Raw genomic sequence first — 25066 nt, 5'->3', positions numbered from 1 at the left:
TTATTCCCGGGCGCTCCTGCCGGGAGCCACTTTGGGTGGATTTCCACTGAGGGGCGCTGAAGCACGTTTTAATGCAGCAAAAAAAAATGAATTAATATAAAAATAGTAAGAGAGACGATTTACCGGATCTTTTTAAAAAGCGACAAACAACAACGTCCAAAAACCCGCAACCTCCTTCTCCCCTTCGTCCCCAGCCGGGGGGAGGAGGGGGAACGAGAAGGACGGGACACAGGGGATGGGGACCGGGCAGTTGCGGGTGCCAAAAACCTCGGGGCGGACTCGGGGCTGGGCTGGGCTGGCAGCGGAGCGGCTTCGCCCTCCTTTCCGCTGCCCCTTTCCTGCGAACCGCTCCGAGCACCCCGGCCTCCGGTGCCGGTCCCGCCTCCCTCCTCCCCGCCTCGCCTTTCCCCTCCCCACCTCCCCTTCTCCCTCACGAGCAGGTGTCTGTTGTTGCTCTCTCTCTCTCTCTTTTTTTTTTTTTAAGTTGTTTCCCCGGGAAAAAAAAAAAAAAATTGAAGAAGAAAAAGAAGATGCTGAAAAGGAGATGATTGTAGAAAAGCCCTCCCTCCCCAGAAGAGCAACGTGCTTTGAATGAGGCTTCCCAGCCTCTTCCACTCCGTCTCACACACGCTGTCACTCTGCCTCTCGCTTGTGCACACTGTTGGTATGCGACCTCGGAGGCGACTGCTCCGCCACCTCAGCCTGGGGAGCCGCTGACAGCCAGCGATTGAGCCAGCCCCCCTTCCATTTTTTCCCCCCTCTTTTTGCAAACACACACGCACACCCCCAAAGCACATTTAATGCTGATCCACTCAGGCGCCATTATCGGGGGTACGTCTCCTTGGAGTGTTTTGGTTCTTTCTTTCTTTTTTTTTTTTCCTTCTTTTTTTTTTTTTTTTTTTTTTTCTTTTTCTTCCCAACACTGGATGGTGCAGCATTCCCGGGGCCTGTGGTGTTTCGGCTCGATTGCGTTCTATTATTTATTTATCTCCTTTTGCCCCATCACTCCCCCCCTCCCTGCTCTCTCGATCCCCCCGCTGCTCTCCGGGTGCCGAGGACTTGGGAGCAGGAGCCCCTCGCTCTCCCTGCCGCTAATGTGGGACCGAGCCTTCCCCGCGTGTAGCATGCTGTAGCCAAAAAAGAAGAGAGGAGGGGGAAAAGAAGAGACAGAGAGGGGGAGAAGAGGATCTTTTTCCCTCCCTCCCCCTCGTTTCCCGCGGATTGACTTCATGGCTTCACTGTACCAGCGGTTCAGCGGGAAGATCAACACCTCCCGCTCTTTCCCCGTCCCCCCCGAAGCCAGTCACCTCCTGGGCGCCCAGTGCAGCGAGGAGGACGGAGCTGCCGGCAAGACCCCGCGTCCATTGCAACAGGAAAGCAGCCGGCCCCGCTTCCAGTACCAGCCGCGAAGTGACTGCGAGGAGGAGGATGTAAGCGCCGGGCTCGCTCGCGTTTGGGTTGGCTCGGTTTCGGGTGCCCCCCGGGGTGTGCGTGTGTGCTCCCCTCCAGGCTTGCGGCGGTGTTACGAGCCGTCGTGGCAGCTTCTCTCTCTCCTGACCGTGTGTTTGAGCTCTTCTTCCCCCGAAGTGCTGGGGACGGTACGGGACTGAGTCCGAGCCGAGCCGGGCTTGCCCTCCCCGGTGTTTCTCCGCACCTCTCACCTCGCTCCTTGCGCGGCTCCCCGCTGCCGCGGAGCAGTGCTGGGGGGCACGGGGTCAGCACGTTTGGGAACAGCGAGTGCAAGCTCCGAGCATCTCCCTCCGAGCGAGTCGACACGGCTTTTTTTTTTAATTTTTTTTTTCCTTCTTTCTTAATCATTCCATTTTTTACCTTTTATCACTCTCCCGGGGCACAAGTCTTCACCTTTTTCCTCACTCCTTCCTTTCCCGTCAGCCTCCCCCAGCCTGGCCGAGGAGAAACTTTTTAACCCCTGCGGAGCCGTTGCTGGGGCTCTCTCCCTTCCCTCCCCGCCCGCCCCCGGGCGAGCCCCCGCGGGAAAGCGGCTAACTCGGCCGCGCACCTTCCGCTCCCGCGCTGCCTCTGGGAGTAGCGACTTCAAAGGGTGCATCTGCATATCGCCTTAGTAACGAGTGACTCATCCAGGCCGCTGCTGTGCCTGATGGAGTTAAACTGGCTTGGGTCGATAGCGCTTAGTTCTTTCGGGGGGAGGAAAGAGGGGATTTAGGAAGCGGGGAAGCGCTCGGCGGTAGGTCCTCACCGCTGGTGTAGCCTGCGTGGTGTTTGGTTTACAGAGAAGTCCGGGCTGTTTTGCTCCTGTGGAAGCATGCATAAGGGGGAGCGAAGGGCTGCAGTTGAGAATGATGTTTGTGTGGGTTAAAAATACTTCTTGCCTGAGTGGGACGTGCTGTTGGCTTTGCGGCAGGGTCCAGCCCTGGCTCTCCTTCCCAGGAAAGGCATGGCTTCAAGCTGAGGTAGCACATCTGGCTCACTCCGAGGAGAGAGTTGTGCTTGCAAGGAAACTTCCACGGTTTGTCCTTTAATTCTCCATCCCTTTCCCCACCCCTTGATTAAAAACTTTTGCAGTCGGTAGAGCAGGTGCACTTTTGCCAGTGAAAAGGCAAATTGTTCTGAACCACCCCGAGGTGCTTTCCATGCTGATAGTGCCAGGAGCCTGAATTTACGTTTCCTTGTAAGCCACTGAGCAGCGACGATCTTGGCGATGCTGCTCCTTGGTATTGCTGTGGGGGATCCTTCCCAGTGCCAGGGCCCACGCACCCACCCGTGGCCCTTGCCGGCGTGGCTGGGGACACGGGGCCCTCCTGGCGACGAGCTGGGCTCTAGGTGTCGCTGCGAGCCAGCGGAGTGCCGCCGCCGGGGCTGGGCTCAGGCACATTCTCCTCATTATTTGACCGTTTTAATTTCGCTTTCCTGGGCTTGGAGACAACAGATGTCTGGAGCCGCTTCTCTGATCACCAGAAGCGCTGAGCCGAGAAGCAAAAGGACGCGGTTTTGCATTTGCGAGTGATTTGTGCTGACAGGCTCCGAAATAATATTAATAACAATAATATTAAGCTGCTAAAAGAAGAGTTGCTTTTTTTTTTTTTTTCCATTGCCCCCTCCGGGCTTGTGTGTTGGTGGGGGCAATGTTGTGCAGTGTGATCTGTAGAGGGAAAGGTGCCTTCCTAGAGGTCTCCCGCGATGAACTGCAAAAAATCCATAACCAGAAATAGAGGGTTGGAGAGACTTGTAAACACACGTGGGAACCTCGTGTGGACTATTTTTTAAAGGGGGCAACATATCTGAGAAAGTTCAATGCACCGGGTCAGGTGGTTCAAAGGTACTCCTGTCCGGCAGAGCCTGGGCTGGCGAGTCGTTCAGGTCGGAAGGGTGCTGAGGCGATGAAACCGGTGAACATGTCCTTCAGTTGGCCTGCAGGTAGGGGGCTGCCCGCAGCGGGAGAGGAGGCAGGGGCAGGCAAGGGCAGAAGGGGATGGTGCTGGGCCAGCCGGATAGGACCCGGCGGATCTGTCCGTGGTGCTGAACGCGGGCGGTCCGGGAGGAGCTGTCCGTGGTGCTGAAGCGAACCCATCAGGGTCTGGGGAGCTGTCCGTGGTGCCGAACGTGTTCGTCCCGTGTCTATGGGGCTGTCCGTGGTGCTAAAGCCTCCGGTCCGTCTCCGAGTAGAGCCAGCGGCGGGCTCCTGCCCTTGACCATGGTGAGGTCACGGAGGAGAGAACGAGTTTCTCACCCTCCCCGGCGGCTGCAGGCAGGACGAGCTAATGTGACTCCGGGCATGAAATCCCTGTGGATTTGTGTGAAATCTAAAAGGAAATGTGAGGCAAGCAACAGGGAAGGACAGTGGGAGAAGTGCAAATAGAGCGGTCTGTTTGCGCAGGGTGCCAGGAGCATGTGCTGTTGTTTATTGTGAGGGAGGGCTTAACAAGACATCATTGGAAACTTCTGATATCAGTTTTACACAAAAACTATAGTGGCACATTCACATCGTCTTTCATCCTTCAGGACTGATCTAGTGGAAAAAGCCAGAGCTTAAAAATACAGGGGAAAAAAAAAATAAAAAATTTTGTTGTGTGGCCACACTTGAAAATATCAAAACAAACCTGAGAACTAGAGTGTTCTCTTCCTAACTTTGTCATATGATTAATACTCAGAGGAGGACTGAGATTATGTTATGGGTTACTAATGATGGCTTTCCACATTGAAATGTGCACGCTGCATTCAGTACTATATTTTTAAGCACCGATACAGACTTCAGTGCTGTAAAAAACAGGGAAAGAGAGGATCATGCCTTTGAAGGTCACAGTATTGCTAGTAAATGTTTTGTCTACTGAAAGTAGTACTGGTTGGAAACTACTAAATGAAACCTATATGTAGTTAAAGAGGAAGCAGTATTTTTATATTAAACAAAAAATTTAAATAAAGACAATCATGATATAACAGCTACTCAATTCACTTTACAGCCACTATTAAGATGGACATGAGAACACAGCTTTTGTAGTATGAAGGTATAGAGAAGCAGAAGTCACAGCATTCTTTAGTATTTTAACAGTGTTTTACAGTATTTTAAATCATGGTAGGTATAGGAGAAAATATACATAGTGTACTTCATAAACAAAACCTGTATTAAATATTGCACTTTTAAAGTGTTAAATATTAATCTGATAAGACAAATTTTTATTTATTTATTTTTTTTGGGGGGGGGGGGGGTTGGGAGAGGGGGGAAGGGATGGGGAGTGATGATCCATACAGGCCCGGTATGAATAACCCCAGAAAAAACACTTCCACGTTGGCTTTGTGGCAGTATTGATACTGAAGTTAATTATCACAACAGCTGTAAACAGAATTATGACTTTTTTGTTGTGTTTTGTTTTTCTGTAGGATTACCTTTTCACTACATTCATTAAGGTATGAGAAATATCTGTGAAGACTAAGTAAAATCTAGTCTGGTGGTATCTTCTTTTTAGATTGATTAGATTAATACTTTCCATACTGTACTGTGGAATGGATTTTATCCTAGATGTTGACTTGAGATTATATAATCTTTTTCTCCATAAAATAGAGCTTTTTATTTTTTCCAAGCTTATTCTTCTTTGGCATTACAGTGATTAATGAGTTTAATTTTTGCAGGCAACTGCCAGGAGGTGCTGAGTAAGATGTATCATGCTGATTGTGTATAACCCTGCTCCTTTTAATTACTGGGATGATAACAATGCATTAATCAAGAGCATAAGAAATTCAGCACTTTTCTGTAACACAGAATATTGATCTATTTTATAGGTCATTGACTATAAAGTGATGATCACAGAACTCCTTTTTGTATTAAATTCTTTATGATAAGTTATGTGTTAAAAATATTGAACCCTTCACTGGAACATCATAAAACTTTTCTATATAAAGACCCCTACGCTGCATTCTTGTAGGTTCTGTTACTTGGCCAAAACTCCTACTGTCTTTAACAGGAGAATTAACCATATAAAAACAACTAAACCCAAAGAACAAAAGCTACCATTAGTGTGAATATTTTTTCATTTACTGAATTCTTAATAATTCTGTATTTCTTGCATTGCTTAAAACTGCATTTGGTCATATATTATACTTTAAATATTTTATGATTGGTTACTCAGACTGATTTACATTTTTTTTCCTCTCAGATATAAATAGTAATAATCTTGAAATGCCTCAATAAAACTGTATTTCATTCTTGCATAAATTTAGGATTACGTAATTAAAATATCAGCTGTTAATAGAGGGAGTTTGAGAAAGTGTGTATCAAAGCATTCGTGTAAAAAAATTGTAACTTGGTATGTCAGACTTGCTGTTGCATGTAATTGTAAATGTTAATTTTCAGTTCATTATTTGTCTAATGGAAAGAGGTATTGCTTTCTGAAAATGTATGTCAAGGACAGTGTTCCAGAAAGATTGAGGGCTGAGCTGCAATGGACATTTCAGAAATGATGTGGTCTTTTTCCCAAGAGATGAGAGATATAGTTTGATAGAAGGTATGGCTGGACTGCAGGAATCATAACAGGAAGATTGAGTGGTTTGAATGATAACCAGAAATCTTGTCTGCAGACCTGAGCTACCATGTTTATTTACAGAAACTACTGTTGTTTAAGTCTGTAAGAGTCTCTTCTTCTGCTTTTTCTGGTGGGTTTTTGGATGCTGAACTCAGTTATCCAGCAGCCACTAAGATTTAAAGAGCTGGGACTAGTATTTTCAAGAGAAATAGAGTTAGGCCCTACTAAAATTCTGTAAACCCACCTTTTGAAATTAATAAAAATTACAACTTATCTCCCCAGAGGCAAACCTTTATTATTGTTGTTGTTGTTGTTGTTATTATTATTATTATTATTTGCATGGAACTTAATCATATATTTTCAGTAATTAATAATGGACACTGATCTGGAGGTGATACATTTTTTTATACTTTGTATAAAAATTCTAAAAGAATTTAATTCTAAGAATTAAACCACCTTATGATGTTTGTTGCCAGTTCAAAATGAGCCGTTGTTTCTGCAAACTTTACTAGCCATGGTGATGATGCATGCACTAAAAAAAGTCTGCCAGATAGAATGTATTTTTAAGTATTCATGAATAACTGTGTGAACAGGCTGAATCATCTCTCTAATAGTAGTGAACAGTGAAATAAATTGGAATACCTTATTTAGAGTCTTTAGCTCACATTATTTCTCTTGAGTTAGTAGAAGTTGGGACAAGTGCAGAATGAAGACACTGAGACCAGAGTCAGAGAAGTTTGTGTGGTTTTCCAAAGGACTTTCCAAGATATGGGGGAAAAAAAGACATGAAGCTGTGATGCTTTCCATTCCTCTGTATATTTTGGTTTTAGGAAAGGCCAGAAAGATGGTAGTTCTCAGGATGTCCATCCCATCACCCCAGCTTTGAAAATGCTCTTTGGGTCAGAAGAATTTGTCCCTTGAAAAAAAAAATTAAACTCTTGTGGGCTAATAATTTTATGCTTGTGGTGATTCAGATAAATCGTCCTTTAAAATTCAGTAACTTTAAATTGATTTTACTAGGATTTTTGCCTAATGTGCTGGACGATTCCCAGCACGTTGCCGTGATGTACGTGCATTTTCATTCCGTGACCAAGGGGTGGCAGTGTCTCTTGCTTACTCTCTGTTAACGCTGAGCTCTTGGCATTTCATTGATTTTGTAGTAAAGCACCAACCAACCATTTGTTTACATACCCATTCGTACACGTGAGGGTTATTTTCAGTTCCTTATTGCTTTCTCTAGACTTGATTGACTTGCTGAAAATTTAGTAACTCTCTCTTTTGCCATCAGGGAGCAATGCTTGTTTTCAAAGCTCATCAAAAAATGGTTTAACAGCAGTTTTGAATGGTCCCATATTCAAGCATGGAGGAAGGAAGGGAGAAACAAATCTTTTTTCTAAGGAAATTTTTGTCTCTTTTCTCCCAAAGGAAAATAAAATACAGCCTTCTCCAAAACTCCCTTGTGTTCATATTCAGGTTTGATACAGTGTAAATTTTCCAAAGTACATACAGATAATATAGGTTAATAAATCCCATTTCTTTTAAAAATGGTTCTTGTTGAAATCCAGATGTATATATATTGGAATCTGATTCCTAAGTAGGTGCCTAAATGCTTATTTTGGATCAGGTTCTTACTTACTTATTCACCTTTGAAAATATTATCTATATTTTTTTAAATTCTGTGTGTTTGTATTCATGTATTTGGTAATGATGAAATTCAGTGAATATGAATTCACTGAGTTAAACTATGTTTTGAATCTGTGTGTAAGACTATATGAAGAGATCTCGTCTCCTGTAGCATTTTCTGTCAATATGTACCTAAAAATGAGAGTAAAAACAGGTCTGACATGGGTACTGTGCACATGCATGTTTTTCAGCACAGAGCAGTGTAGAAGGGGACAGAGGAAGGGTGGAGTGGTACAATCCCATAAGGCATTTTGAAGAATGAGTGGGTTGTGGTTTTTGCATAGTGGAAACATTTGCTCTTCACAACTTTTCCACCTGTAGAGTGTTTAGGAAGGTTCATTACACTCGTTCAACCAATGTTTTAGTTATTTCTTGACTTCTAAGCACTTCAGGTTAGAGATCTTTCATACTTTGTTCTGTTAAAATAGCCTTTAAAACGTCTACCAAGATTACAGAAAAGATTAACACAGTTTTTAAGCTCCAGGGAATTGGCAATGTGGATCTGGGGAGAGAGGGCAGATATTCATCCATGTTGCAAGTAGCAAGTTTAACTAAAGCAAATGGAGTGTGTGGGGTAATGTGGAAAAGGCCAGTATTGTGAATCTCTGTTGATGAGATCTTAATAGATTTCTGTTGAGCATATTTTCTAATTGCGTATCACTTGCATAGCGTAAATTATTTTCCTCTAAACAGAGTACTTGACAATAGAGCTCTGCTATTACGTATACTCTTCTACCAGTTGTTGTCTCTGTGACTTTTAAAACTGGATTTAAAATTATTATCTTCACTTTGCAGATGGAAAATCAGAGGCTGAGTTGACACTGCCTCAGAGACGGTGTGTCTCAGTTCTACAGCAGTGACAGCTTGCTGTGGCTCAGCCCTGTGAGCTATTGCAGTTTCTGGTTCTGGCCTATGGAGTCTTTAAGACCAGAAATATTTCCAGTTATCAGCGAGGATGTTCTTACAGGTGTAACACTAGTTGTTAAGTCCGGCACATCTAAGTCTTTGATGTATCTAGCACTCATTAGGGGAGATTTCACATGGCGTTTCAGATCTCTGATGTTTTCCTCTGGCTGTTCTAGGTATTGGAGCTTTCTTTTGCAGAAGGAGATTTAAAGCATCCAAAAGGAAGGATAGGAGTGTCTTAATATTTTCATTATATAATATTTGGGCATGGGGGTGGGGGTGTTCCTTCTGTATTTGTCAAAATCATCTGCTCCAGAATTTCATGTAGATTTCACTCTAGGCAGAGTGAAACCTCAAAAGCAAATGCAAATTTCTTCCCTAGCTTGCTATCTTAGACATACAGAGCCACATGAAATGGAAAAGCTGCAATGGGAAATGCCTGGTAACCTTAGCTCTAGTTATACCACAGTCATTAATTTTAAAGTGTTTATGACAAGGATATGTATGTGTTCCTTCTTTTCCATTAAAATGAGCTCCAACTCTCTATAAAAGAAAATAGCAGTGGCATTTTGGTCAGAGGAGAAATGAAACCCACGGAGACTGAGCAATTGCAGATGTTAGAGCAGTCTCCAAGCTGTAGATCTGAAGACACTTGGTGAGTGGAGCCAGCAGTTGCTTTATACAGGATCCCTGTGCCTGCTGCTTTCCTCCCATGCTGGCAGAGGAATAATGATGTCCAGCATCTGGGCAGCAGCAGGAGGCCTGTTACTGCCTGGTTGTCCTTCTCAAGGGTATAAGCAGTGGTTTGCAGAACACAGTCATGTAAAGTTGGTGTCTGGAGATGAGCTCAAGTGTTCTGCAGTGCCTCTTGCTACTGCAGAGTGGAGGAAAAAAAAAAAAAAACAACAAAAACAAAACAAAAAAAAAAAAAAAAGCCTGTGTCTGCAAGGTCAGCTTTGGGAAAAAGAAATAGTATGTACTGGTGACAGTAGCAAAACAGACATTGATGTCTGTGCCAGGGTAGAAAAGCAATCTGGTGGCGGCTGCTGCCATTGCTGAAAAGGTAGGATGGTATGAGAGGTGGTTCTAGGATAGATTGCTCTTCCCACTTGTTCCTGAGCCTCACCAGTGCCTTAACAGCAAAAGAAGTTGTAAGCACAGCTCAGTTTTTCCTCTCTCCTCTTCCCCAGTCATCCCTCAGCCCTTCATCATCACAGGAGTGAAACTCAGTTTTGTTTGCAATGCCAGGAAGCTGTGAGTCAGTTCTTCCTCCCTATCTAACAGGTGGCTGCTGGCAACCTGTTAGATAGTCTTATCTCTCTCTGCCCTGGCGCCTATAGATGGATCTCCCAGCAAAAACTCAGATGGCTCCTCTCCAGATGCTTCACAGTGACCTGCCCTCTGGCACTGTAAAATGCAAGTTGCAGCTGATGCCTGCCTCCCCTGCCCTCCTGCTGGGGCAGGTGGGTCAGGGTATGTTGTATTCCACAGCAACATGAGGAACCTTGAGCGGAGAGGTTATTGGGAATCTGCTTTAAATAGTGCTTGACCCCTTGCATAAGAGACTGATTGTCCCAAGATAAGTTTATTGCATATACAGTTCTTAGATTTGCACAGATTGCTCATGGAATTATGTTTCATGTGACTGTAGAATCCTGTCTTTATTTGTCATTTATTGCTAAATCCTTCCTCATGTTTCTGGATAATCTGTATAAACTATGGCTTGTCTTTGTTTATGTTTTTCTATTTTCTTTAAATGCCAGTAAAAGAAAAGTAATACTTAAAAGACCAAATATCTATCACATTGTTGATAGCAATGCTGTAGGAATCAACAATGATGTTGCCATAGAGACATAAATGGTTTATAGTGAACTAAAGATTTCCCAAAGATTTCCACTTTTACTGGTCTTGCTGCTGCTAGGCATAGTGAATGCAAGTATTTTATTGACACAAATCACCTATCGGCTTTATATATATATATATATATTATTTTTTATTTTTTGTTTTTAATTTGAGCATTTGTAATCCCAGATACAAGAGGAGGCACCTGGAGAAAACACTGAATGAAGGTATTACAGTGTTTTGCAATGGTGTCTCTAATAAAGTGGGCGCTGTTGAAGCAGCTGCTTCATTGTACTGTGAACTGCTGCACAAACAGCACTTGTCAAAACAGTTACAGTGATTCATTGCAAACAAGAGTAATTAATAAGGACTGACATAACTAAGGTTTAGGATCACAGTAACCCAATCTATTTTACTTGCCTTGTTTACACTCTCTGTGTTTGGGCTCTGTGCACTTGGAAATAGATTGTTTAAGAAGTAGATTTCACTGATTTCTGGGCACATTTCTATACCTGCTGTTTGAGGTGGCATGGATCTGTGGTAGCACATTGGAATGGCTATTAGAGAGGTCTTGCTCTTCTTGGGTTTGCCAGTGACCTGCTGCATGAACTTCAGCTAGTTATTTATCCCTGTGGGGCAGGATCTGCATCTGTTGGATACCATAAAGGAATCAAGGCCGTGACTTCATTCATGGCTTCACTGCAGTGGTACAGAATTAAACCATTTCTGCTTCTGGCCTAAAGTTTTGGCCTGAAAAGAATCCACAGAAACAAAAGATTATTAATAATTAGCAGTGTGGTCATTAATTCTGACAGTGGCAACATTTGTCGGAGCATTCCTAATAACCAAAACAGACCTGATTGTGCTTGTTTATGGTGGGCTAAAGGTCTCTCTCATTACAGTGTTTCACAGGCAGTGCCAGGAGTTGATAATCACTATAATGCACATTTTTCTTTTAGCTAAGAAAAGCTAATAAGCATCTGTAGTTTTGAAAATGTCAGATTGAGCCAAAGTGCATGCAATTAGATAAGGATAATGTAGCAGATAATAAGAAGATACATGATACTGGATGAGCAGTTATCAGACTATTGTGCTTTGGCTGCTAAACTGTTATATGTCATATAAAAGAGAGTGGTTGTTAGTTGAGGGAAAACATGCCACAAGTTGTCAGAGAAGGAAACATGAGCTAATGTGATGAAGTGACAAGGTTACCCCTGGGGGAATATCAACATGCATGTCAGTCTCTTGGAAGATGGAAGAGTTGTCTGGGTTAAAAGTCACATACTTGGGAAGGTGGAAAGGCCACTTAGGAAAAAAAACGAAACAAATATGGAAAGCAAAGTGGGCAGAATGAAATTATTTATTGTCATCATCTCTAGGGCTTCTTTCTCCTGTTGTCAAAGACTCTCTGTCTTACATGGGTGATATCTAGGCTATTCTGGGTACTTTAGCAGGTTAAAATATTTCTGAGACATCTTCATCGCCAAAAAGTAGATGCAGCCGTGATACACTGGATGTGAATTTTCAAGCAATGTCCTTGGTCTAATTTTGCCACTGGGGGAAACAATAAGGCAGACTCCAAATGCAAGAGAAAACAGCAAGAGGATGAAAGACAGACAAGGGACAACGGAGGGAAAGAAGAAAAAGGAAAGCTGTGATACACAGGACTGGATGCTAGTTCTGAGATCCTGGAAGCATCTTGGTGGGAAACAAAGGGTTTTTTTTAATTATTTTTATTTTTAATTAGGGCAGCTTTATATAATATTTTAATAAAAATATCTGGCAAAAAATTTGGTTATGAGTAGTTCTCATCCTATTTTCTTTTTTCTTTTTCTTTCTTTCTCTCTTTCTTTTTTTTTTTTATCCTGTAAGTATTTAATTAGTGACCAATTATGTAATATTATAACTGCAATCTTGGAAGAAAAACTTATTTTCATTATGAAGTATTTGCATTGTGGATAACAAACTCAAGGCATATTGTAGCACTTACAAAACACTGCCTCTTACCACTTCTATTCTACACCAGAATATATCCCTTTTTGGTGTAACTACTACCTAAATTAACAGTGTTTGTAGTACAGTGTTTTGAGAAATGTTGTTTAAGCATGTGTTTGATACATACATTAAGGGAGTACATCTCCCTATATCCTCAGGCCTTCACATAAATATGGGAGTTTCCTATGCTATCACCATTCAGTGCAGTCTGAATTCCTACATTGTATGACATGATTGCATATATGTGGCTTTTGAAACTGTTTTCATCTTTCCTGGCCCTTCACCATTATGTGTGGCTGCTTAGAAGTAACTGAAAAGCGTGTTTTCTATACCCCTTTCATCTTACATTCAGTCATTCTCATAGACTCTGTCCAGGTCTAACAGTATGGGTTTGCAAGAGTGGAATTCACAGTGTAAGCTTGGATCAGGTTTCTGGTAAGAAAGTTTACAGAAAGCATCAGTAAAACATTCACTGTCTATAAGCATTTGAGCTCAATGTGGGTTGAAATTCTCTTCCTGTGAATACTCGAGGAAGATCATTCAGTGCATACTCTATACACAAATTCAGTGTAATTGTGTTCAGAATGATTATTTTGGTTTTGTTTTGTGTTAACAGTTCACTCAATAGCAAATTATATGTCTGTCATTAAGCTGTCCCTCTCCAGGCATAGGGGCAAGCTTGGTATTTGAGAAGGAGGAGAGGGGAGGAAAGCTCTCTTCTCTCACGTTGAGTCATGAGAGACTACAGTCTTTCACAGATACAAGGATGTTTGTAGCAACTCTGCAACTCCATAGTGGCTCTCCTCTTTGGAGGAGCAAGAAAGAAATTCCTCATGGCACTGGAGAGAGAAGGTGAAGGTTAAGAGCAAGGTTAAAGCCAGTTTAATCTCACCCTGTAAATCTACATGTGAAATCCCTTGAGTTACAACCACGTCCCTTCACTGTTTCTTCCTGTCTGTGTTAAGCTGAAGCTGTTCTGGATCTGAACTTTTGGCAGATAGTACAGTGCTAGTGGACTGGAAAGATACGTCAGAATGCCATAGTCAGCTTTTTAACTGTGCAATTTAGTATAAAATGCAGGGAGCAGCAGTGTGAATCAGAGGAATGAATTTGCTCTGAAAGTTCCACAGAAGGCACTTCTTTTGCTAAAGACAGATTGTGCCAGTCCAACCCAAAAAACTGTAATTTAATTTGAAAGTACTCTTCTGCATTCCTTTCACCTGATTTCAATTGTTGATGAGCCATAAAATTTTTCTGTGGTCCACTGGAGTTCAACAGATGAGAATTTCCTAACTTCATAAAATGATTAAAAGCACTCCAAATGTATATTATTAGAAAGGCTTCTGTGAGACAAGTCAATCAGCAGGCTTCAGGTGCCTTTATGAAAGGTTTGGTAAGCGTTGTTTGAATGAGGGCTTGCTGAGATGTACAAGAACTGGGCAGGATGCACAATAAAATAAAAGACAATGTTTAAAGTAATGTAAAGAACAAATGGTAACACACGTGTGTGACAGAGGTTTTCCCAGTTTGCCACAATGCCATGGAGATGAATTGTACAAGGATCAACGTCTCTAGCAGTGATAAGTGAGATCTGTGTGACTGATTTTGGCAGTAGCCTGCTCCTGTGTTTTTCTTTAACCCAATACCTTGGACACAGCACTAGAAAACAAGTAGATAGGTTTTATGTGTAATGCCTGTATCTCATCTAGAAAACTCATCTCCTCCAGCATGATGTATCATAAACCGAAAACCGAATCCACTTTCATCAAACGTTTGTGAGTGATGAACCGTTACAAGACCATTCTGTTCTGTTCAAGGCGTTTCTACAAAAAGAAGAGGAATGATTGATGGACTTACTGCAAAATGAATGTTGAACATTAGGGGCTGCCTTTCCTCTCCCCTTCTCCCCCCTTTCATACAAGCTGGCTGTGACTTTCCAAACAGGCATGACAATGTTGCTACTTCTATTTTATTTTTCTGTTACAGTTGTTTTCATGAATAACCAGCAGAGGCTTATTAAGGTGTAAATAGGCAACAAGACTTCTGAAAACTCAGCCTTTTAACATTGGTTTGGATACCCCAAATTTTTAAGATAGGGTGAAGAAACCTGGCTGCTACTTTTAGCTGAATGAGTTATTCATGGCTGACAGTTTGACTATTGACATTGTTGAACCTTCTGATGAAAACTTAAATATCTACCATAGTTAGTTCTTACTTCTCTTGTTCCCAAGGAGATCAGAGCACTTCAGCAAGGTACAGCACCAACACCTGTTCCTTACAGTGACATAACCTTCAGAGCTCCTAAGTGGAAAAGTTTATGCTTGCTAAGAGGCAAAGAAAAGGATCCTCTTATCAAAGCAGGGGATTAGAATTTTCTATGACTTGATCTCTCCCCTTTGCTGTTAATGGTGGAAAAGAAGAACCTGCCCATCCTTGGGATATCTATCTAGGAGAAAGTGGAAAGTTTAATTGTCAGACCCAAGCATTCCCAGCATTTTTCTTGTTCAGCTTCAATAATCACTGCTTCTCATTTGTTCAGGTCAATGGGCCCTTTGCCAGGGGGAGAGTACAGTTTTTTAAGATGAAAGATAGTGTTGGAATAAGAACAGATGGCTGTAATCTGGCCATAAATTGGTTTAGGCTAGAAATTATGAGATTTCTAAGATCTTGAGCATTGAAGTATTGGAAGAGCCTTCCAGTAAGAGTACGTAAAGATAAGTCATATCTGGCTTTAAGATGGATCTCAATAACTCTATTTTTTATGGGATTATATATTTGGCCTTGGAAGCAGAGAAACCACAGTGTCCCTGTTTACAACTAAATTCACTGAAGTTTTGCTTGGAATCAGTGAGGAGACCTCTTCCACCAGGTGGGTGACAGGGATTTCTGTTTTAATTATGCAGGCTAAATGTCTTTTAGAAGAATCTTCTAAAGGGTTAAAGGTTATTATTATACTCAATATTTATGAAAAAAATATTGCAGTAAAATGGGTTAAACAGGGCTGAATCCATCCTTTGCATACATGTATAAGGTTACTTGGTCTAGTTCGTTCAAGAGTTCCTGGATTGCTGCATTTTAAACAAATTGCATGAGGTGTACCAGTTATATTTGCCTATGAATTTCTTGCTACCGTCCCCTGTAGGCCTAACACTTTTCCATTTCAAGAGACAACATGTTTAAAGGTCTGTCACTATAAAGGCAGCATCATCTACATAGATTTTTGTTGCTGATGATCTGTGTGGGCAAATTAATTCAGAGTTGTGATATTCCTCTTATTATTGTAGATTTGTATGTTTTTTTTTGTTTGTTTTTTGTTTTGTTTGTTTTTGTTTTTTTGCCAAAGTGCTTTGCTCTAGCTTTTCTACACAGAGTACCAGAATCCTTTTCTACATGCAGTAACTTTGCCTATCTCAGTAATTAGGACAGAAGCCTCGAAAGGGCTTTCCTCTGTCTTGTCCTTCATGAACACAGTTGAGTTGGAAGGGAAACTGAGGGAAAGCGAGCATGTCCATGTGGCTCAGTAGGAAGAGCTCTCAGATGTAGGGTTCTGCTCCTGATGTAAAAAATGTCCAGGAAGTGGTACCACACATGTCAGGCAATTCCTGTTAGCTTCTTCCCCTAATGTTGCTTTTCCAAGCTCACAGTGGGCTTAAAATGTTGACAATATAGGAATGGCTGTGCCTGACTTGTAAGCAGCTGTGCCATTCATTGGATCTGGCCCTGAGCACTTTTTAAACTTGACCTGTGACACAGACTTGTTTAAAACTAATGCAGCCACTTCTTCAAATAAAGTGATGAGAGGCATACGTGTGAAGATATTTACTGTAGCAAGACTACTCTAACACAGTAGCTTTCTAGCCAATTATTCCAGCACTGAGAGAGGAGAAGAGCTCCCTCCCTTTTTGGACCATACAGGAGGGAAATAGCAGAAGCACAGTTTTCTGAAATGGGTGGTGATGGAGAGGTGGGGGTGCTATATAGGTGTTGTTAGAGGCTGGGGATGCAGATGACGGCTTCTCACAGGGTGAAGAAGTGGTTTGGGTATGTAGGACAGTGTGTGTGTTGATGTGGAAATGGGTAAAGTAATCTCCAGTTATCTTATCCCAGCAGCAGAGGGAAAGCATGGTGCATGTGAGCAGTAAGTCAGCAAACACCAGGGCTGTAGCACCTGACCGGGATTTAGACATCTGGCTTCTATTGCTGTGCCATGTAGTTTTTCAGGAGCTTTTAAATCTCTGTGTGGTATTAGACAGATTTTCCAGAAGATTTTGGTTATGCAATAAAAGTCATCTAATATTGTTTCTACTCCGCTGTGAAGATGAAACATTCTTATTATATCCTGTAATCTCACTTGTACTCTCTATTCTTGATGTTTTTTCTAAGCCCTGGGCTAAAAGGCGTTGTGATAGAAATGATTAACCCAACAAAATACACAAACTGTGAAACCCTAAAAACTCCTGTCTTTTTGTACTTTTCAAGACAGTAAACAAAGATGAAGCAGTGCAGCTTACATTGCTTGAAAGTGCTAATATGTGTTGAATGCTCAGGATTTCCATGCTTGTATGGGCTGGAATTTCACATGCCACAAAACAGTGGATCTGAACCAGGGCCTCCCCAGGGCCATGTGCTCTCAAGAGATGAGCTTGCCTTGCATCAATGGTACATGTACATGGCCCAGTGAGGTACTTTTTTGGGAGAATTGATGGCACTGTGAGTGCTGTGTTATGCCAGTGCAGTGCCAGCTTTTATCTGCTGCTCATTTGCGTTAATCAGAACTCATTTATCTACTGATTACTCACATGGCTGTGAACTCTCAGTCCCTTTTATAGGTGGTTCAGAGCTCCTTTAGATATTTCTGCATGGTATTACAATGTACATTGGAGAAATCCTCGCCATGTCAGGCACTCAAAAAACATAGGCAATACGAGCCTTAAAGTTTCCAGTGAATCCCTTCATTCAACCCTTTCTTGTATTCATTACTCTAGTTTTCCTGCTTATGTCTTTAACTAAATAATTGCATGCCATTGTGTTTTTGTTTTGTTTAGTTTTGTTTCTGCACAGGACTCCCTCTTCCCATGCTCACAGTGATTTAATGAGAAGCTCTTCAACCTTTTATTTCCACCCCCTCCCACCACCCCATTGTTTAATGTGTGGCCTTAGGCATTAATCTGTGTGCTTTCTTAAGATGATGTTTAATTTCCTCATGGGCTCTTCTCTAGCATTTACTGACACAGTTTTTGAATGTGCCTCACAACCTATTGAATTTGTCTTCACAGGACAGGTGCCGAGTGTGAGGAGGGGATTATTGCTGTTCTATAGATAGAAAACTGAGGAAGAAATGATAATGAATAGAGAATATCTTGATGTGGGGACTATTTTAATGGGAGACCATAGCACAAGTCTTTGACCTCAGTGACAATGCTGACCCTCAGCATTTCTACAAATAATATCAGAAGTCCCCAAGGGGGCCATTTGTAAAGCAAGAAATACTGGAATGCTCACTTAGCAGAACTCAAATGTTTTGCCCAGCATCAGAGAATCTGTCTGTATGAGAGACAGGGGAATCACTGTCTTCAGGGTGTCAGTCAACTTGCTTAGTCATGAAACTGTCCTTGCTCTTTCTTTCCAGCTCAGTGCTTCATTTACTGCATGCTGTTTCTTTTGGGCCATACATGTCAGTGTGGGGCCTACAGATGGCTTTCTTTGCCTTTCTAATTCCCTCATGAGGCAATGGCCTTTTTAGTTGGAAGTCCCTGTGTGCTTAAAGACGAGAAGGCTAGGTTAAGTTTACCTTAGGCCATATGAGTTCTATATAGATCGCTGATATTTTGCTATACTTGGTTTTAAAGTAAGACTCACAGGGAGAATTAGTCTTTTATTACACTAACTAATAGATCCTGTGGGTAGACAAACTTAAGTGCATGAGTCCTTCAGATCTGAAGCCTTCACTCACATCAGTTAATTTTATGTTGCTTGTTCCTACACAACCCATCTCTGTTATGTCCCCAGATCACTGAGTCTACAAAAGCAGCCCCATCTTAAAAAAGTAAGCAGGAAAACGAGAGATGACATTATGTGACAGCAAATGAAATCCCCAGATTAGAAGTAGGAGAATGTTACCACAACCCGTTGAGTTAATGGGTAAACTGAGAATAGTTTGTTTTAATCCTCTCTAAGAATCAGCCACTGTGGGTAAAGAGGTCTACCTCTTGTCTGTAGTTTCATAGCTGTCAGGGCACCTTGGAAACACAGAGTGACTTGGGAATTCTGAATTCTTGTCTGATAGAAAAGGACATAGTGTCGTAATTTCTACCTGACTCATTAGGAAATTAGGTCAACTGTTTCTGACACATTTCCATTATCTGTTCCCTGTTTGTACGTGTTTGCCTGTCTTTGTATTGTGTTTTCACAACAAATTGTCTTTGACAGAACCTAACTTTCTATGATATTCATACAGGGCCTGGCACAGAGAGAACATGGTTCTCTCTGTGGGGTAGTTAGGTAAACTTAGCTGAGTTATTTTGCAAAAAAACTTTTTTTTTTTTTTTAAAGCAATATAATTATATAATTTAAGTGTTTATGAAACTGGCAAGGTTGTCCTGACTTTAAGATCAGGTTTGACAACAACAAATAATAAAAAAATAAAAAATAATAAAAAAATAATAATAATAAAAAAGAGCTATCTAGGATAAATTCAAGAAATGGAAGAAGGAAGTTGTAATAATCATTCAGATGGAGTAAATCACCTTCCAGAAAGTTTTCTAATCACTAGGACATGGGATTTTATGTGGCTGTCTTATAGGGTCTTGTAGAGATAATTAAACATTACCAGTAACAAAGTTTTAAACACAGGTATCCAGTTTCCCAAGGAGTGTCTTAGACACCGTTGTAGAGTTATCGTTGCCCTCCAGCCTACATAATATTTTAAGTATTCCACTGAAAGTGGATCAGTTTCTGTAGTAAAAAATGTGAGTGTCTTCTCCCAGAATATTTGCAAAATCTGTAGCTGGAGATAATCAAGGATGAAATTCCAGGAGGTCCAGCAGTAAAATGAAAACAACTGAGCTGAAAAGCAGTGTCCCCAAAACCATGAAGTGCAACTATTTTTTTCATAATCCTTCTTGTTCTCATGCATGCTCTGCCAGAATTTTATATTATTTTAGTTATTGCAGAGAGTTTATTTCTACCATAGCATTATGATAAATGTTTATCTTTTGTATTTTCAGTGCTTTTATTCCTGAGAAAGACTAATTGAAATCTGTCTTCGATTCATCTTGCTGCTCTGTAGGATATCACATTTGAGTTAAGTATAAACAGAACTTTAGAGCTGATGTAAACCTAGAGGATTTTCTGACTTCTAATATAACAGAGAATCCTTAGGGTTTTAGAATAGCTCCTGGTGGAGGCAATAGGAAGAAATGTTCATCAGTGCTTAATGGAAAACTGTAGTCCTCCTGCTAAGAGAGAAATGCAGAACCACAGGATTTTTTTATTGCTCTCTATGACAAAAGATCTGCTTCCAAATTCTCAGAGGCAGATGAAACTTAATGTACCTGGAAAGTAGAGATTTTCCTGTGTCTTGAGTGACTCAAAGGACTGGATTTGAGGAGGAAAATTAAAAGAAACAAATGCAGGTTTATGGATGAATGCAGAAGAAATTATTCCTTTGTGTATTCAGAGACATAAATGTCTTTTGGGAAAAATATTTGAATAGAGATGGCTACAAAGAGGAAAACAAGTTTGAAATGTGGTCTATTTAGAAGAAAGCTCCCTAAGGGTGATATTCCTGAGGCTGTCATGAAGTCTTTCTGGAAAGAAATTTCAATTTCAGTTTTTGGCCTGTAGATATTTAGTAGTTGTCAATCAGGAACAATAAGTTAAAGAATTGAGGTCAAATAGCAAAATTTGGTGCTGTATTGTATACTAAAATGAGTAGTTCTGGGCTACTATAAAGTAGATCTGTTTGCCGATTTCTATAATTACTTTCAGTGTATCTGATCCTCTGGTCGCAATATTTTGTTGCATTGAAACTGGGGTTTAGGGTGTGGATTCTGAAGCAGCAAAGAACTTGCTCTGAAAGCACCAGGCAATGTTCAGCATCCCCCAAACACCCTTAGCTTCTGTGTCAGAGGAACAGGAGTTTGCCGCATTAGCTGAGAAGTGCTGACATATTTAATGTAGACAACAGCAGCTTGCGTGCCTGATGTATCCAATGAGCTTACAACTACCTGTTAGACCATAAATCACAGAGTTTTGTCACATGAGCTTCTCACAAGTGGCAGCTCGCAGGCAGTAAGTGCCTTCTAAAGGCTAAGCTAATCCAAATTGCCTCCTGGTTCCCATGGACTAAGAGCATGCACAAAGAAAGTTACTCCAAATCAGCTGCCAAGTGATAGTTATATTGCTTGCTGTAGCTTGCCTCTTTGTACCTAAGCCTGAAGAAACAATCCATCCTTTTGAGACAGCCTGTTTTTGCCTTGTCCAGCGGAGTCCTGATCTGTGAGTGGCACGGTGACAATACAGTGATGGACTGACCAGTATGGGTGAGAGCCATCTACAGTGCAGCTTCACATCTCAGATTAAATTTGTGATCTTCACCTGAACTTTTAGTGCATAATGTATCGGTATACCTGTCCTTTCCTATCCATCTCATTCTGTGCTTCCTAACTATTGATGAGGAATTACTTTAATAATATGCTAATTTGGGAACCATATTTCTCATTTTTATACAATCATAGAATCATAAAATGCTTTGGGTTGGAAGGGACCTTTACAGATCATCTAGTCCAACCCCTCTGCTATGGGCAGGGACATCTTAAACTAGATCAGGGTTTCTCTGAGACTTGTAGGGATCTCTCATCTCTTCTGCCAGATAACCAGATCGTATTCTTTCCACATTTTCTCAGAAAAAAATGTCTGGGTATCCATGTGAAAATTATTTCTGCAAGATTTCTTCTTCACCCCAAACTCATACAGATACTTTACTGGTGTGGCAATTCAGTGAGTCAGTCTACACTGGACTGCAATAAGTTAAGACATGGTGCACTTAAATACAGGTGTCTCTGTATAGAGGAAAGTTAAATTTCTTGCAATCATCATCAGTTGAGTTCCTTCTGGTGGCTCACATGCCAGATATGTTCCATGGAATGTCTCCCTTCCTTCCTTCCTTCCTTCCTTCCTTCCTTCCTTCCTTCCTTCCTTCCTTCCTTCCTTCCTTCCTTCCTTCCTTCCTTCCTTCCTTCCTTCCTTCCTTCCTTCCTTCCTTCCTTCCTTCCTTCCTTCCTTCCTTCCTTCCTTCCTTCCTTCCTTCCTTCCTTCCTTCCTTCCTTCCTTCCTTCCTTCCTTCCTTCCTTCCTTCCTTCCTTCCTTCCTTCCTTCCTTCCTTCCTTCCTTCCTTCCATTTCTTTTAGCCTAACGAAGATAAGAGGAGATGCTTGCTCACAAAATGCTGCACTTGTTTTGCCTGTGGAAAAAGTGGAGCTGTTGCTACCAGGATGGTGTAACAGGTGGGGAAGGAGCCAGAGCCCTGTCTCATCCTGTCCAGACATGGACAAACAAGGCATGGAGTAGTGGTGTTGGTTTTGGCTAAAGGCAACTTCAACACTGCAGTGTTGTACTGAGCTTCCATGAATTGCCACTGCTTTGAGCTGAGTAACTGTGTGAGATAAAGTGCAATCCTAGAAGAATATCCAGTCTTGATCAGGGTATGTCCCAGTGACAGAGAATCCATCATGTTGTTTAAGTCTTACCATAAGTCAGCAGAGTTAATCACTCTGCTCCTAGATGAATGCCTCATTTTTCACGTGAATTTGTCTGTATTTTTTTGGCTTCAGATTTCAAGCATTGATCTCTGCTGGGAGGCTGAAAAACTTTCTGTCATTCAAAATGTATGGTAGGGGAAGAAACCTGTGCTTGATAAATACAGCTCTGTGCTAACGTCACTTCCATTTTTTCACTCTTTTCCTACCTTTGCCATTTAATGTCACAAAAAACAAACAAACAACAACAACAAAAACCTGTCTTACTTCTGCAAAGGTTCATCATGGAATTACTACAACTATGAAGGTTGAATTGCAACTCCTGTAGGTGTAGTCATGTCTAGTAAAGGCTATTTTGACCGGCTGTCTATTAGGAGTTTAGGCCTGGCAGCACAAACCTCACTGTGGTTCCTTACAGCTGCACGATGAAGGAAGTTTGTGTTTGCATGGCTGAACTTGCTGCTGGGACTTCACTGCTCCGGGGACCAGAACTTGCTAGAACAGAGTGTGCTGCTGTCTCCTATCACCGGGTATGGAAATATACTGAGGTTCTTAATTTATTTCTCCCTGATCTATATCTCTTGTCATGGAATTCAGATTAATTCTTACCACCTAGGAGTCAGCAAATTGCCTGTTTATTGTCTATGGGAATGATCAGAATGGAAACTCTGTGGAATGATATTACTGAAGTATGAATAAACAAGCTCCCTGCTGGCAGTGTCTGTCTGTCACAGTTTTAACTGAAAACAAAAGTTTTAGAATGGATTGCTCTTTAAAATCACGATAAAACATGTTACAAATAATAAGAATGTTTTGCTTAAACTTAGAGTCTGGTTACGTGAGAGAACTTTGATTTGCAGGGCTTTGACATCCTGCACTTTGGGCACCAAAATAATGAACTCATGGCTTCTGTGTGCAAATCCCAAATGAAATTCAAGGATAAAAGAAAGAAAAAGGGAGAGAAGAATGAGTAAGGAGGGGAACAGCTTGTTCTCTTGCCCAAAACATACTGGGTGTATGATGAAACTCAACAGCCTCTTGAGAGAAAAGAAAGCAGAGGCAAAATACAATCCTGGTGGCAAAGGGACTAAGAGAATAGGCTGGGAATATGTGCAGATAAAATGTTACCAGGAGCCACTGCTGAAGCAGATGGAGAAATTAATTTAACCTCTGTTTAGAGAATATGAGGGTAGATGAGAATATAGCCTGGATAACTTTGGGTTTGGTTAAACTGAAATTTGTGGATTCTTGACAGTAGCTTCTTGAGAAGCTAATTTGCAGAGAACTGACACTTCACTAGAGACACCTGAAGGTCCTCTGCACTGCAGCTGTATAGGGTTTTTTTGGATTGCTTAGATGCTTTTTAAATGGGTGTGCTTAGGTCTTCAACAGGATGGCCCTAGGGTTGCTCCACCGAGCACAATGGTTTACAGCTTAAGTTCTTAACACAGCTGGAGTGCTGAGGAGAGAAATGAGACCAAGGAGGTTATCTCCTAGCCTCTGAGAGCAGGCTTTTCTCCACAACACATTCTTGCATTTGTCCAGTTTGACTTAAATTATTCAAAAAATTGACATCCCTGAATTAGCCCGTTTCATAACTAGAATCTCAGTGAGCCCCTCTGTTCACAGAGCAAACCCTGCCGCATGCCACCAAGAGCTGTGTGTGCTGATTTGGGATGGGCTATGGACCATGAAATATGAATTGCTCATGACCAGCCACACAGGTTGAGCATGACCCGGTGATTAAAACTGTGGATTGGAGCTTAAAACAAACCAGCTGACCACGTGTGCATTAATCTCTCTCTGTAGGCATTTTAAAGTCCCATTCTGTGAGGCCACAGGGGAGATTGGTTTCAGTGGAGCCTAGACTGAGGCTGGTGTATTAGGCACCATTAATGGCATTATGCACAATCTGTGTTTTGATTTTATTCTGCTGTTCTCAACTGCTGGCTTCCAAACCAATTTACACATTAGTGAAATCCTTCCTTTTAAGGAGTTAAGTCAGTGGAAATCCCCAAAGAAGGAGCTCAGCATCGATCAGTTGGTGGTAACAGGGCAGCAGGGCTTGTTTTGCAGTTTCAACGGTGCATGTCAGTTTTGTCATTTGGAGAAGTCCTGCACAGCTTCCTTCCTCTCCTGGGAGCGGGCATTAAACATGGCTGAGCTTTGCCAATACTTTACTTTTCTGCTTGCGTGTTGCTGCTGGAGACATGCACAAGCTATGGAGGCACTTGGAAGAGTCACATCATGACCCCTATTGCATCACAAGACCAGGCAGTATGTCACATGGCAGGACACACACGTGCTGTCCTATTGCACATATCTCAAACACACAGGCTGAAAGGAGGGACCAGAGCAAAGCATATCCCCTCTCCTCTATTGCTGCTGCCTTCAAATTTCTTCCTGGCATGGGACTGCTGGAGAAAACATCTTTATGAGTAGAACAATGCACTACCATGGAGAAATGCAGCAGGTAAACACTGAAATGGAAGATGTACAGCATCAATACTGATGATGTCCAGCACCTGTAAACTTAAGCCTCTATAATTTGAGATTTGCTGAAGAAAACCAGGAGATCAAATAATTATAAGTCTTCTTAAGACCTTTTATGGTTTGCTGTTGTAATTTCAAACATTGTGCTTCTAAAATAAAACCACTGTCACCAAATAAATGCCAGCACTAAAACATAACAAAGTGCTTAAGAACAGACGTACTGGATCAGACCAAAGGTCAAAATAGTTTAGTTTTCCATCTCTTCGACAATTGTCAATAGCGGTTGCCTAGTGAAGGGATATTAGACTAGAGCAATCTCACTCTAACTCCCCTGGTGTGTCCTTCTGTCAGCCTGTGGCTGGGCTTGTTTCTGTGCCGTCACCATTGTTTCTG

The 25066-nt window shown here is 41.7% G+C and overlaps 1 protein-coding gene across 1 annotated transcript in view; it reads left to right on the top strand.

The window, feature by feature from the left end:
* The first annotated feature begins 485 nt into the window (after positions 1-485).
* DPP6 (dipeptidyl peptidase like 6) overlaps positions 486-25066 on the top strand; it is a 409630-nt gene continuing 385049 nt past the window's right edge. Inside the window, exon 1 of the mRNA XM_083826972.1 lies at positions 486-1430. Within this exon, the coding sequence (XP_083683098.1) occupies positions 1230-1430 (201 nt within the window). The 5' untranslated portion in view covers positions 486-1229. The remainder of the gene's footprint in view (positions 1431-25066) is intronic.

The sequence above is a fragment of the Anser anser genome (genome assembly GCF_964211835.1).
Source record: "Anser anser genome assembly, chromosome: 2".
Taxonomy (NCBI): domain Eukaryota; kingdom Metazoa; phylum Chordata; class Aves; order Anseriformes; family Anatidae; genus Anser; species Anser anser.
This window is presented reverse-complemented; position numbering and strand designations above follow the sequence as displayed.